The sequence below is a fragment of the Canis lupus genome, chromosome 12, assembly GCF_011100685.1.
Source record: "Canis lupus familiaris isolate Mischka breed German Shepherd chromosome 12, alternate assembly UU_Cfam_GSD_1.0, whole genome shotgun sequence".
NCBI classification, from domain to species: Eukaryota; Metazoa; Chordata; class Mammalia; order Carnivora; family Canidae; genus Canis; species Canis lupus.
The window spans coordinates 6,588,113-6,602,756 of record NC_049233.1 but is presented as its reverse complement, the minus strand read 5'-3'; the positions used below and the strand labels follow the sequence as shown (position 1 = coordinate 6,602,756).

The 14,644-nt window shown below is 43.2% G+C and overlaps 1 protein-coding gene across 1 annotated transcript in view; it reads right to left on the bottom strand.

The window, feature by feature from the left end:
• Positions 1-5,192: 5,192 nt before the first annotated feature.
• Positions 5,193-14,644, bottom strand: part of RNF8 (ring finger protein 8) — a 34,963-nt gene continuing 25,511 nt past the window's right edge. The window contains exons 7-8 of the mRNA XM_038553916.1: positions 12,525-12,729; positions 5,193-5,687 (exon numbers count right to left, since the gene is read on the bottom strand). Of these exons, the coding sequence (XP_038409844.1) occupies positions 5,671-5,687; positions 12,525-12,729 (222 nt within the window). The 3' untranslated portion in view covers positions 5,193-5,670. The remainder of the gene's footprint in view (positions 5,688-12,524; positions 12,730-14,644) is intronic.

Genomic DNA, 14,644 nt, shown 5'->3' with positions numbered 1-14,644 from the left:
CCCTCCTGGAACAGAACACAGGCTCACAGCAGCTTAGTTTTTTCAGTGCCATACCCCAAACACCTAGAGCAGTGCCTAATCAAAAATGAGCATTCAATAACTATTACTGAATTTACTGGAAATATCCAGAATTCAAATGGCCACGGTATGACAAAAAGGTTACCCCATACTTAAGTATTCACAGAGCTCAAAGGAAGTGGGTAGTAGAGACAGTAGGTCTGGAAATTGGATCTGAAGTAGGGATCTGTGTTAGACTTTGGTAAAGCAACCGCAAGCAGGAAATAATATATAGAGATTAAAGTAGAGAGCTCTGGTAACCCCTAGTGGGTACATTGTTCGGGGGTGCTGCAGACAAGAGTTATACAGCATGTATTTACTGAGCACCTACTGTAGACCCAATCCTCCTGGGATTCAGATGCTCTTCTAAACTGATAAAATCAATGGAACAAGACAGGTCATTATTTTTCATTATTACAAGGGCCATCTTCCCCAGAAGCCCCTACTCCTACTGCCTCAACTCCCATTTACAGAAAGAGTCAAAAGAATTGAGCAAGTGGGAAGTTTAACTGGTGTTCAGAAGTGCAAGTCCTTGGCCTACTGTTTCTGGTGGCAGCATTCTGCTTAAATCAGGCCCTGCACCTGTTAGCAAAACTGCATCTCTTGGTGAGGAGCAGTGATTGCATGATTCTCTACTTTCTTAGATTCTGGGGTTGGGATAACAATGCAAGTTAGATATTCCTTCTCTTAATTTCTGTGTCAAATAGTTAATCATTAAGATTCTTTAGAAGTGTAGAATGTGCTGTTGAGATGAACATACTTCGGGCATCCCTAGGTTTCTAGGTTGCCCTTAGATATGAAGTGGGGAGACTCTATCCAGAGTAAGGATGTAAAAAGGAAACAGGCAGTTGGAGAGAACTGCCCATCCTAGGCACTCTTTTATATATATATATATATATATATATATATATATATATATATATATATATATATATATATATATATTTTATTTATTTATTTATTTATTCATGAGAGACAAGGAAGAGAGGCAGAGGAAGAAACAGGCTCCATGCAGGGAGCCCAACGTGGGACTCGATCCCGGGTCTCCAGGATCACACCCTGGGCTCAAGGCGGCACTAAACTGCTGAGCCACCTGGGCTGCCCCATCCTAGGTACTCTTACAGCTATCCTGACTGCCTGGATAGCAGTTCAGAGAAAAAAGTAGTAAGAGAGGAGGGCTGGAGATAGGTAACAAGGGGATTTAAGCCTTTCTGTAAAAACAGCAGCTTCCAATCCCAGAAGCAGATGATGAATATCCGGCTATCTAACCCACAAAGGGCAAAGTCCCCTGCCTATCCAGGCGCGGTCTGATTGCTGAGATGAAGCATGCCTAGAGACGGAGGAAGCTCTTTCTAGGTTAAGGTAATCAGATGTATATGGGACACCTGCCACTCACTGCAAAGCGCTTCACACAGCTAGCTGGCTACATTCATCCGTGTAATAAAGCAGAATCTGAAACAAACCCTCTTTACTCAGTTTCTCAGAGCCCCGTTGTAGAGAACATGACTTTAATTAGAGCCAGACTACACAGTGGTGGGGCTCAGCTATACTGTGGTTTGGTGCTGCAGGCAGAAAAGTTACTGTGTATCTTTCTAGGCAAGCAAAATGTAGATATCTGTTTAATATCAGATCTCTCTCCAGGGAAAAAACACAATGTAGCTCAGAGAAATAATGCAAAAGTTTGAGTTAGTTTTTGGTTTGTGTCTTTTAAAAATAGAACATTCAGGTTTTTGTTTGTGAGCAGTCCCATAACCAGGATAATTACTTAGGCCTCACAATTACACCTCAGGGTATTTAAGGGATGAAGAAACTGAGAGCCCAGAGAGGTTGAGTAACTTACTCAAGGTCACACAGTTACAAATGGAAGGGCTGGGATTCAAACTCAGGTAGTCTGATTTTTATTCTTTTTCTTAGGTCTGCATTTAAGAGCTCACTTTCTTAACTTGTATGGCACACTGGAGAAGAACGTGGTGTTCTGAAGGCAGAGGTTGTAAGTCACCCTGTGTCAGTCTAGTAGCTGAAGGAGGGAATGGTCAGTCTGAGATTTGTCTTTGCATTTGGCCTTCAGGCCCTTCCAGTCAAGATGTTTCTTTTTCAAGGATCTTTCATTCGACTATTATTGTGTTCACTACAGCATTGCTTTTAAGAGTAAAAAGTGGAGGCAGCCCGAGGGTGGCTCAGCGGTTTAGCACCTGCCTTCCGCCCAGGGCATGATCCCGGAGACCCATGAGCGAGTCCCACATTGGGCTCCCTGCATGGAGCCTGTTTCTCCCTTTGCCTGTGTCTCTGCCTATCTCTGTCTCTATAAATAAATAAAATCTTAAAAAAAAAAAAAAAAAGTAAAAAGTGGGATACACTGGTCCCTAACATGCCCAACAGCTCCTGGGTGACCTGAGGCTCATATCAGTTACCAGGGGACCTTGGAGGGTTACCATCATTGGGGACAAGGAGATAGAAATATGAGAACCTCAAAATGGGGCAATTTATTTATAAATATCTAAAACAAACAAAAGAACCCCCAAAACAATGCTATGCAAGAACCAGTTAATTATACAGACTACACAGCTCATGCTGTTTTCTAGCATTCAAGACAACTTATAAGGATTTCCATGGCAATGAAATATATTTTACCAGAAATGAAGTCTATTTTCTCAAGTTCCCAAATGTAAATGGCTCTTTATACAAAGTAATAGCTGTACTGTCTTTTTCTTGGATGACTGGGAGATCAATTTTATCTTGGATACTCTGCCTTGAGTTTACTAAAGTTCTGTACCATAAGGTTTTGTGGAATTGGGAACCTAAATGATTTCATTTCTATTTCAATGCAGATTGTTGGACCTTCAGATGGAAGTAGTTATAGCTTCTTATGGAACCAGGCTTACAAGACTATTACTAATAAAACATAGGAAAATAGTTACAACCATAAACATTTTTGAAAAGAAACAGACTAAGCCTCCTTGATTTAAATAGAGAACTCCCAGGATGTAGATTTCCAGACTTTCCTTTTTTCTTCTTTGCATACCATTTTACGAGTTCTATGTGATTTAAAAAAATTTTTATTTTGTTTTAATTAAAAGTATATATTCTGAGATTTATTTAATAGGACTTTAAGAAAAAAAAGTAAAAGGTATATGGGGTTGCCTGGGTGACTCAGTCAGTTAAGCATGTCTTTGGCTCAGGTCATGATCCTGGGGTCCTGGAATCGAGCCCCACGTGGGGCCTCCTTGCTAAGCAGGGAGCCTGCTTCTCCCTCTGCCCCTCCTCTCCTACTTGTGCTCTATCTCAAATAAATAAATAAATAAATAAATAAATAAATAAATAAATAAATAAATAAATAAATAAATAAAATCTTAAAAAAATTTGACATGCAACATGATCTAGGCAACCTAGATCAAAAACAGACTGGAAAAACAAACTATGGTACAAACACACAACGTAGTAATAGGCAGCTATAACAAAGAAAGAGGAAGTTCCTCATGTTCTGATATGGAACTATCACCAAGATATAGCTGAAAAAAATCAAGGTACAAAATAGTGTACAGTCTGTCACAATTCATGCAAAAGGGAAAGACTGTATTATTGCATGTACAGTCAGAGAAGATCTCTGGAAGGATACCCAAAGAACTGGTAACATTCGTCACCACTGTGCAGGGAAGTGGTCACTGGGGAACAGAGGTGACAGGCTTTTCATTTTCAGTCCTTTTGTACTCTCTGACTTTAAAGCAAGCGGCCATATTACCTATTCAAAAAATGTATAACAAAACCAAACCAAAATATACAGGGGTGCCTGGGTGGCTCAGTTGGTTAAGCATCGGATTCTGATTCTGGATTTCGACTCAGGTCATGATCTCAGGGTCCTGAGATGGAGCCCTGTGTCAGGCTCCATGCTCAGTGAGGAGTCTGCTTGAGGATTCTTTCTGTCTCTCTCTGCCCCTCCTCCCCACTCATACTTTCTCTCTCACTTTCCCCTTCCAAAATAAATAAATAAATCTTAAAAAAAAACCAACTCAACAGAATACACAAAAATTTATATATGCACAATCATATATACAAAATACATATACAAGGGAAATTCAGTATTACATCAAGATGGTAATAATCTTTTCCTTTTCTCTACTTCTCCAGGATTATGATGTGGTTAGAATATTTTTCAAGTCCTATGTGTATGTTTAACTTACTTCCTTCATGACTGCACCAGTGTTCCAATCACTAATCAAGTTCAGAAAGATGGAAATGAAGACTAGGACTCTGGATTCCCAATATTCTCTGAATACTCAATAAAGGAAGACATCTACAGTCCCTAAAAAGTTGGTGCATCAATAGTTCCCAATCTTTAATGAAGACACAGGGCATATAAATAAAGAACTACAACATATGGTTCTCCAGGTAAACGGTAAAAAGGGAGAGGAAAACATCTTTCTATCGGGAAGCAAATTGCTGAATGATAAAATGTGCTAACAATTTCATAATCCTACTAGAGAGAGCCCCCCTTTTCAAATGACTACTCTTCAGCTTCCTGGCTCTTTCCTCATTCTCCTCACTGGTAACCAAGGAGACCACAGGTTTTCCTAAGCTTCTATCTCCCAAACGTCAAACTAGTTATCTTTCTGTTTAAAAAGGGAGGCAGCAAAAGAGAAATGACTTTCAATTTAAAAATAAATAAATAAGGTAACACTATGTTCTTATAAAACCATTGCTCTTGTTTTTCTGACACTGGGTAAAAGAGATGTGGGGGCACATGGCTGCCTCAGTGAAGCATGTGACTCGTAAACTCAGGGTCGTAAGTTTGAACCCCACGGTGGGGGAAGAGTTTACTAAATAAATAAATTGGAAACAACTTCCGAACCCCAGCTGAAAGAAGGATGTCAACCCACCCTCGCAACCCTTTTTCCCCTGCCCTGAAACCAGGTAAGCAGGGACCTATCACTGGAATGAAAAGGAAAAAAACAGCCAGGGCCTTAATACAAGAGCATCTGCTATGGCCATGATCTTGGCTTGGTTCTTATGCTGACATTCACTTGAGTCTATCATCTGATACAGTCACTTTCTTGGTTGGAATTTATGAGCTGCCAGTGTTTACTTGTGAGACTGTGTGGGAGCTGGAAGGGAAGAAGATAAATACACCAAAGCCCAGCTGAGCAACTGATACGCTTTACATTTTATTTCCAGGAAATGACATCTTGTTTTCACAAAGAGGTAGGCCATCCTCTCCAAAAGAGGCTGCCTTAACTTCTAGGGGCAGCCACAACGGTACACCCAACCCATCCAAAACAAATGCCAATAGAGGTGCTTCTGAGGTACCAAAACGATAAAACAATAAACTTAAAAAGCAAAACAGAAATACATAACCCATTCAACACACAGTGAAGCAGAGTCTATCAAGTACCCTGAAGCAGTCTGCACGGCGAGGACCGGTGGCACCTCAGACAATGGTGGCAGCTCCGCCGGCCAACATGGAGGCTCATGAGGACTTCCTAACTCAGTCTCTGTCCCGTGTGGTTCCATCCCATGCTCTATCTCAGAGCGGCCCAAGACCTGGCCACAGGGAATTCTCCAGACTATCTCAAGCTCCTGTTGCCTGGCAATCCCTCAAATGTCCCTGGAGCATGGTCTTCATGACAGTCTCTTTGCTTTGAAGAGAAAGAAAGAGAATTAAAGGAGGAGCCTGCACCTCCCTGGCCTGGCCTCCCTGTTGCCACCCTCCATCTCTTCCCCACACAGTGAACCAAGAAAACGGACATCAGATCACATTGCTCTGCTCAGAGCCTGCTCCTCATTTCTCCCAGAGTAAGCATTCAAGGCCAACTCCTACCAAAGGCCCAGGAGGTTCTACACAATCTGTGCTGCCCACTCCCTGCATGGCGCACTCCACTCCTGTCACATTGGCTGCCTTGCTGCCCCTCCAACTCCCCAAGTGTGTCCCCTCTTGCTGTGACACTCTTCCCAGCAAGGCAACATGGCCACTGCCTTCAGGGCTTTACTCCAGTACTGCCTTCTCTCTGCTGCCTTCGACTACCTTATCAAAGAATGGCAAAGATTCCTGATTCCTTGCTTTGTTTCTTCTCCATAGCACTAATTACATCTAACTTATTAGATTTTCACTTCTCTTTCTATTCCTGGGACCTAGAGCAGTGCTTGGCACAAAGCTGGCCCTCAATGAACATGTGTTGAAGAATGAAAGAATTATATACACAGCAATAGGCAGAGAGAGGTGAAGGGAGGAGATGGGAGGGACAATTTATTGCTATTTACTGTTTCTGCTTCCTCAATTTGGGGAAGCAGGGATCCTGGCCTAAGGACACAATAAGGTACCAAGGAGACTGTCCCCTTCCCTGAGACTGAGGTCCTGAATGCTTGGTAGTAAGACCAAAAGGATTATAAAAATTACTTTTCTCCACTTATGAGCAGCCTTGGGAGAGCTGACAGTGAGAGAGCCAAGCGAAGCTCCCTTCCTCACAGCTCACTGGCCTCACCTAGTAGCTCACAGAAAAACACAGAAGCCACAAGAAAGAAATTCACTTGACTCCCCTCAAGCAAATCTCCTTGCTTACCCTCTCACATTAAAGGCTCTTTCTAGGAAACAGGATCTACCCTCCAACTTTTAAAGACTAATTACCTCATCTATGCTCTGCATTCTTTGCCCTGCCCTGCTTTCCAAAGAATCTGGCCCTACTCACCATCTCAACTTCCCAGCATCTCCTTCTCCACAGGCTCAGCAACTGAACACACTCAGATCTCTCATGTCTTTAAAAAACAAAACAAAGGGACACCTAGGTGGCTCAGTGAGTTGCATGTCTGGCTTTGGCCCAGGTCATGATCTCAGGGTCATGGGATCAAGCCCCGTGTTGGGCTTCCTGTTCAGTGGGGAGCCTCCTTCTCCCTCTCCCTGTTGCTCTCTGCTTGTGCTTTCTCTGACAAATAAATAAAATCTTTTTTTTTTTTTTTACTTTTTATTTATTTACGATAGTCACAGAGAGAGAGAGAGAGAGAGGCAGAGACATAGGCAGAGGGAGAAGCAGGCTCCATGCACCGGGAGCCCGATGTGGGATTCGATCCTGGGTCTCTAGAATCGCGCCCTGGGCCAAAGGCAGGCGCCAAACCGCTGCGCCACCCAGGGATCCCCAAATAAATAAAATCTTAAAAAAAAAAAAAAGCGCTCTTACCCACCTCCTCCTCCAACTACAATCGTCACTGCCAATTTCTTGAGGACCTTGTCTATCTTACTTTACTTCCTAACCTCACATTCTCCAATTCACTACAAAATAGCTTCTAACCCCATCACTACAAAATAGCTTCTAACCCCACCAGTCCCCCAAACTTGTCCTAGATAAAGTCATCAATGCTCCACACTCCTGCTACATCCAAAGGGCAATTTTTCACCCTTATGCCCTGCTTACTTTTATCCCCAGCACCTGGTACTTAGTAGGAACTGAGAAGGAAAGGCTCAAATGAAAGAAAGCAAGGAAGAGATGTTTCTTTGGGGTTGGTTCTGGTTCAGGTTTCATGGGAGGGTAAAAGAGGTCCAAACTCTTCAGGGTAGGAAAGCAGAAAGCAATTCAAGCAGAAGCCTTAGCCAGAATAGGAGCATGTCTGGTCTCATAGATTTCTTTAAAAACACAGTTGGACAGATATATATCCAGCTGGTGCAGGGAAGTCTCAACAGTGATGTACCTAATTCTATGATATGCTATGAGGGAGGGAGGAAGAGGCATAATCAGTGACCCCAGCCATCCTCCAAGATTAGTTCATGGAGATCTAAAAATGCTCCATGTTCCCCTAGAGTTAAGTGTAGGAAAACTCTCAAGGAAAATCTGCATTGGTTAATGACACTACTCTGTATTTATACAAGTGGTCTTCTATAATAGGAAGTTCCTGAAAACATGTCTATAAAATAAATTATAAAGTTACATGCTTGGGGGGAGGGAGAATTTATTTCTTAGGGAATGAAAATAACTCTATTTTATCATTAAGGAGACAAAAGGGTTGCCTGGGTGGCTCAGTCAGTTAATCATCAGACTCTTGATTTCAGCTCAGGTCGTGATCCCAGGGTGCTGAGACTGAGCCCCACCCACATTAGGCTCCACACTCAGCATGGAGTTGGCTTGGGTTTCTCTCCTTTTGCCCCTCCCCTGGCTTGCACTGGCACGCTCTCATTCTAAAACAGATAAATGAAATCTTTAGAAAAAAAAAAAGGGAAGCCTAAAGGACAAGAGTCAGCAAGAAATCCGAGGTTCGGGATCCCTGGGTGGCGCAGCGGTTTAGCACCTGCCTTTGGCCCAGGGAGCGATCCTGGAGACCCAGGATCGAATCCCACGTCGGGCTCCCGGTGCATGGAGCCTGCTTCTCCCTCTGCCTATGTCTCTACCTCTCTCTCTCTCTCTCTCTCTCTCTCTCTCTCTCTGACTATCATAAATAAATAAAAATTAAAAAAAAAAAAAAGAAAGAAATCCGAGGTTCTGGGGCTTCATGGGGTGCTAATCCACATATTACAATTAATCCCACAGCTGACTTCTATGATCACAGTCCCTCCTCCCAGCAAGTGGACAGTTCCTGTGCCGCCCTTGTCATTTCCAACTATGCATTCTGAGATGCAGGTAAGGGTGATGGGGGAGACACCTACCAAAGGGCAAGAAAAAGAAGGACAACAGACCAAAGAAGAGAAGGAAAGGAAAAATAAGGGGAGGTGGTGATGGAGAAATAAGAAAACAGCTTCTAGTAACAAGTCTACTAATTTTCTATTCCATGACAACTTTGCAAAGGAATTTTTAAAAGTCAAAAATTTTAAAGAGTTCAGTTACATGCTATTTGAGTGCATGCCAACCTTACTGAGGGCCATTTTCCCCTGGATGAACTGTCCCATGCTGGGCGGGCAATCTAACCTCATGTGCATGACCTTTCAGATTCTCTAGGGGCAGGACTGGGTAACCCACCTGCTAACAAGTAACTCTCTCTAGATGAGGTCAGCTTGCCAGACACTGTTACAGCTGCCATTCCCACATATTCCTTTACGAGGCTTCATCTTTTCAGCAAGGAGGGATGGGCAATATCAAGGAAAGCCTTCCAGTTGGGCAGGCAGATACTCTCTTAAGTGATTGACAATATCTCCTGTCCTGTGTCTGGATCACACTCCTCACAGCCTAGAGGAAACTGGCAAGAGCCACAGGCCCTGGAGTCTGACCTAAGTCTATCTTCCTAGAGACCCTGAGCCTCTGGAGGGGCCTCTGTGTCACAGATTCATGGAAAGCTGCGTCTCATAAACCTTCCTCCCAACCTTGGCATACTTGAAGGCCACAGCACTCTCCCACGAGTAGCCTTGGTTTGATGTAACAGTATCAAGGGAGCTGGGGATTGTAGTTTGAAAAAGACCCTAGACTGAAAATCACTATTCTAAAGGACCAACAAGATTTTATTTTTAGATAATTTGCTTTCTTCTTTTCTGAACACAACCCAAAGAAACTGCTAGGGAAAGCTAAAAGTGAGAATGTTAACACTCTGTCAACCACCCAACATTTAATGAGAACAGAACAAATGGAAGAGGGGGAGTAGCTGACAGAAGACTGCTCTAGTACCTCAGCAGCTCCAGAGGGAGATCCTCTACAGAGAATGTCAGAAAATGTCTTCCCCTCAAAAAATCTCATGTCAATATCCTAGAGAGCCACAATTATTCATGTGACAAGCACTTACTAATGTTTCTTATCTGCCCCAGCGCCAGAGCATCATTTCTCTAACACAGGATCTAGTATGTGAGCATTCTTTTCCTCTCCTCTGTAAAATCTGGCCTCACAGAGTTTACAAGGGATCAGTGGCTCATCAGTCTCGAGGCTTCACTCCTCCCACAGGAATACAGAACTAGAAGACGTTGTTGTCTCCTCTCTCCAGCCAGGGAGGCCTGGAGTGGGGCTGTTCTTGGTGGAATCAGCACCACAGACAGGCAGGTCTCCTCCCTGAATGTGTGATAAGAGCAACTCCTGTCCAGGAGGAAAACAGCCCTGCCACAGCATCCAAACTCTGACAATTATAGGCCTGCCAATCCTGGTTCCCAGACCCTAAGTTTGGTCCTTTTTAAAATTCCCATGCACTGGGGATTAAAGTAGCTTTCAACTGGCAAAGAAGGTTGGTATTTGAACTGAGAATTTTCTCTAAACCCCACACTGCAGACCAGTGAAGCTGCTTGCTGATGGCTCTGGCACGTGTTTCCCTAAATGAGGACTCAGAATCCCTGTCTCTGGAGAACACCCCAGAGCTGAACTTGCTGTGATAACCACGGAAACAGAGGCCAGTGCCAGGACCCCTCCAGGCCAGGGAGTTCAGCACACAGGCTCCAAGGATTACCAAAAAAGGCAGAGAGGCACCCTCTTTAGCCTTTGGAGGGAAAAATGGGATCTGACGTTATTTACTCTGCAGAATTAACTCTGTGTGAGGGGAGCCGGAGGTGAACTTAGGACACGGGTCTGCTTCCTTTTCCAGTGCTGCACAAAGCCATCTACCATGCTTGCACATAGGAGAAGAAACCCAGTCAGTGGGCTGGGTGAAGAAAGTACATGGGTGTCCAAAGGAGACAGAGACCTAGCACACTCCAGCTCAAACGGTGGCCTTGGTTAAATCGGGCCCCAAGTCACTGCTCCTCTCAGAAGGCATTCATGACACCTCAGCTAACAATTCCTAAGCTGTGGCTATCTTCACGCTGCTCTGGCACCACGCAGACATTTTGTCATGTATGGGCCACTGCTATGAACACATCACTGCTTCTCATGCCTCTGTGCTTTGTTTGTGCTGAAGCCTCTACTTGGAAAGCTCCACCCCTGGGAACCTTTAAGACTCAGTTTGAATGACGCTTCTTCCATGAAGCTTCCTACCTACCGTACCTCTGCCTGCCCAGGCCAAACTGACTGTCTGCTCTTCTACAGTGTCCTAAGATCCTGGTGTGGAACTTGTCACACTATCTACTTGCCTTTTTCCCTTCTCCACAGACTGAGAGCTGTGGGAGTTGAAATAGTGCCTTATGTATCTCTTCATCCCTGTGTGGAGCATTTCTATAAATGCTGATGGAGTGAGAAGTGAGAGGAAGAGCAATGGGACTCTGCCAGAATCAAGGGACTCCTGAGAGGTAAAAGATCTGGGAGGGTTCAAACTGGCCACAAAATCTATAAGCAACAGCTGTCAGAAAAGTGAAAAACATTTTGGTAGAAGTAGAACAGGTTCAAGCACACTTCTTGCTTAGCACCTGTTTCCCCTGGCTCTGCAACAGGGTTGCTACTTCTGCTCTGGCTGACTAGCCGAGGGCCAGTTTCACACTACAGCGCTTGCACATTAGCATCACATTCCTCGTCCCACTCAAAGTAGCTGACATCCATTGAAGGGCTAGGAAGCAGTGGACAGAAGATCTACTACTAGCAGTGTGGCTTTTAGGCCTTCAGTTTCTCTAGACTTAGAGAAAGGTACATTCAAAGCCACATACAAATATGGGCTACCAATGGTCAGGCAGTGGGAAGCACCTGTAAGGGCAGTGAGCTTCTGGGCTGAACATCTTCTCTGTTTGGCATTTATGTGTAGCCAACTGACATCATAGCACTTTGGCTTTGATGCTTTCCCAGGAGGTAGTGCTGTACTCAACTATTTGGGACTGAGCATTATAATCAGATCTACCCTGCTTCTGTGCATTCTCATCCCTGGCTAATAACCAATCCTTCCTCCTAGCCATTACTTTATTTGTGCCTTGCCCCAGGACACATCTTTTGCCACAAGGACATTCAAGTCTGGGGGCAGGGAGGTGGGGGAGGCGGTGGCTCTGCAACCCTCTACACAGCAAGATCCAAGGGTGATGAGATCACTTGGTTGAATAAGTGGATATTCACCATAGAAACATGATTTATTAGGGGAATACACCCACACATTCCCCAATCTCTTCATCCAAATTCTCCTCAACCAGCAGACTAATTGGTAAACATATCAGGATCCCCAAAGATTAGATTTAGCTCTCTCGTTTAACATTATGTCCAATTTGTGTAATTAAGCTATGACTTCCTATAAAACTTTTATATGTGTTCTCATCAAGTATTTTCCAATTTGTCAATCTCTGACTTGTTCATCTCTTATTGATAACTGATTGTGTACCCAGCCCAAGGTTTTTGCCAACACCTGGAGAGCAACTAAACTGTTTTGCACAACAGCACCATCTAGTGGTCAGTCTAACAAACTGTGTGACCTTGTGTTTTCTACCCACATCCATACCCAAGGTACATACACACTTTATAAGTCTCTCCCTTCCCTGCATGTTCAAATATGCAAATCCATTCTCTCTCAATTCTTTCTCACATGTTCATTACCTTTAACTCTCTTTACTTTTCCCATTTCTTACTCCTCTTCTTTAGCTTAAGAATCATTCATCTGACTCTTCCCCAACGAAAAAAAATCTTAAGTTTGTCAGTCTTCTGTTGAGGGGACTCACCTTGTTCATACCCACTCACCTTTTCGTTCCCTAATGAGGACAATTCGTCGGTCTTTCACTTCTGAGCTCAGATTATCTACCATCTTATTAATGCAATTGTCCAGAACCAGGGAGTGGGTTTTGGACTTGATGTCCTTCCGACAAATGGGGCATTCTACCTTCCGCTTCATCCATTCATTGATACAGTAGGAGCAGAAACTGTGGGCACAGTTCAAGGTGACAGCCTACAATGGGAATGTGAACACACATATCAGAACTATCATACTTACTTTCCCAGCACAGTTGTGATCTCAAAGCTAGGACAGGAGTTCACTGCCAAGGCCAAATGGAAATTTAACTCTAATCCCATCTAGAAAGCTTACAGATGGTATTAAAATTGTTCTTGGGGATAGGAAATTTTAAGTTAGATGATTCATTTTCTTTCTCAAAGGTAAGTTCATAGATGTAGGCTGATTTGTCTGTCTTGTTCCACCAACTCAGATGACACTGCCAATGCCAGATTAGCTACCTTGCAAACAAATGTCACTGGACACAAGTATGATTTGTAAGTGTGTGAATGTTTGGTACAAATACATTACCAATTTTTTCATGGAAAACAAATGTATAGCCTGCTAATGGTGAACCAGAACTTCAATTTTAATAGACGCTGGGGAGCACATTCTGAATATTCAGTATATAGAATGGTAGAAAGCATCATCTGTACTCAAAGAAACTTAAAAAGTAGAATACATGTTAAAAGACAACTAAAAAGGCTGGGAAAAAAGAAACTGAAAAAATGGGAAAAATGTAATGGGTTCACTGACAGTGACTGAATCAAGTAAATACACTTGTGAGAAGAGGGAAAGCGGAAGGGAGTCTAAATCTGAGTAACTCCTCTAAGTAACTCCAATGGTCAGATTTCTGCCAGGGTCCTTTCCACTTTTCTTTTAAACAAGATCCTTTTTTTTAAAAAAATATTTTATTTATTTACTTGAGAGTGAGTAAGTGAGAGGGAGGGAAGGAGAAGAAGAGAGAATCTGAAGCAGACTCTGCACCCAGCACAGGGCTTGATCCCCTGATCTTAAGAGCATGACTTGAGCCAGAACAAGAGTCAGACATTTAACCAACTGAGCCACCCAGGCACCCTGCCCTATCTGCTTCTAAAAATATAAAAACCATGCTCTTTATTACTGTTGTTTATGTACATCTCCTAAAATACAAGTTTTTCTGAGGCTCAAAAGTCTTCATTCCTGCTTTTAAGGATAGCAGTGGAAAATAACAGAAATTATGCATTTTTCAAATGCCAAGTTGAGCACAGAAAGTCAACTAGGAGTTATTTTGTTAACTATGTGAGATAAATCCTCACAAACATGACTAAAAACCTGATTAAAATAAAACTTCTTTCCGATACTGACTTTACAAGGTGATCATGGAAAAGGTCAGACAGTCTGCTGTAAACAAAGCATGGGTCAGGTTGTCTCTTCTACATCGGTAGAGATGCTCTGGGTGGGCTAACTGATCACCTTTCTGAACCCCCCTTCCCTGGCCTTCCTCCAGCAGAGCCCTGTCAAAGCCAGACTGAGTTTCTACAAAGTAGGGAATTAAATAACTAGAAACAATGGGGGAAATGGTGTCAATTTGATCCACAGCAAAAGAAACAGATCTGCCCAGGAGGGATTTCTCGGGAGGCTAATACACTCAACCTCCCTAGAGACTACCAGAAAGGAGGACAGAGTGCGTGCATGCATTTTCCTTTTTAAAGAAGTCTGAAAAGCACTGTCATTTAACTTGAGTTTCAGATGAATGGCGTATGATGAACTGGTCACAAATGGTAGAATTTGTGAAAAATAAAGTCCTAAGGAAAAATATGACATGATGACAAATGGTAACCTAGAAGAGGTTTTGTTTTCATAGGGAGCCTCAGAGTCCCTGAAATATGTTCCACCTGGCTGCTGAAGTCCCAAAGTGACCACACATCAGTGACATTTACCACCCCGTCACAGGCTGCACGAGCTGCCTACTCTCAGCACTGTGTCCATTCAGAGTAAAGAAAGAAAAGCTTTATAGAGTAGCTTTACACCGATACTTCAAAAATCTAATACCATGTGGCCCTGTTTTCTCCCAACACCAAAGAAATACAGGCTTTACTGCAGCTAAAAA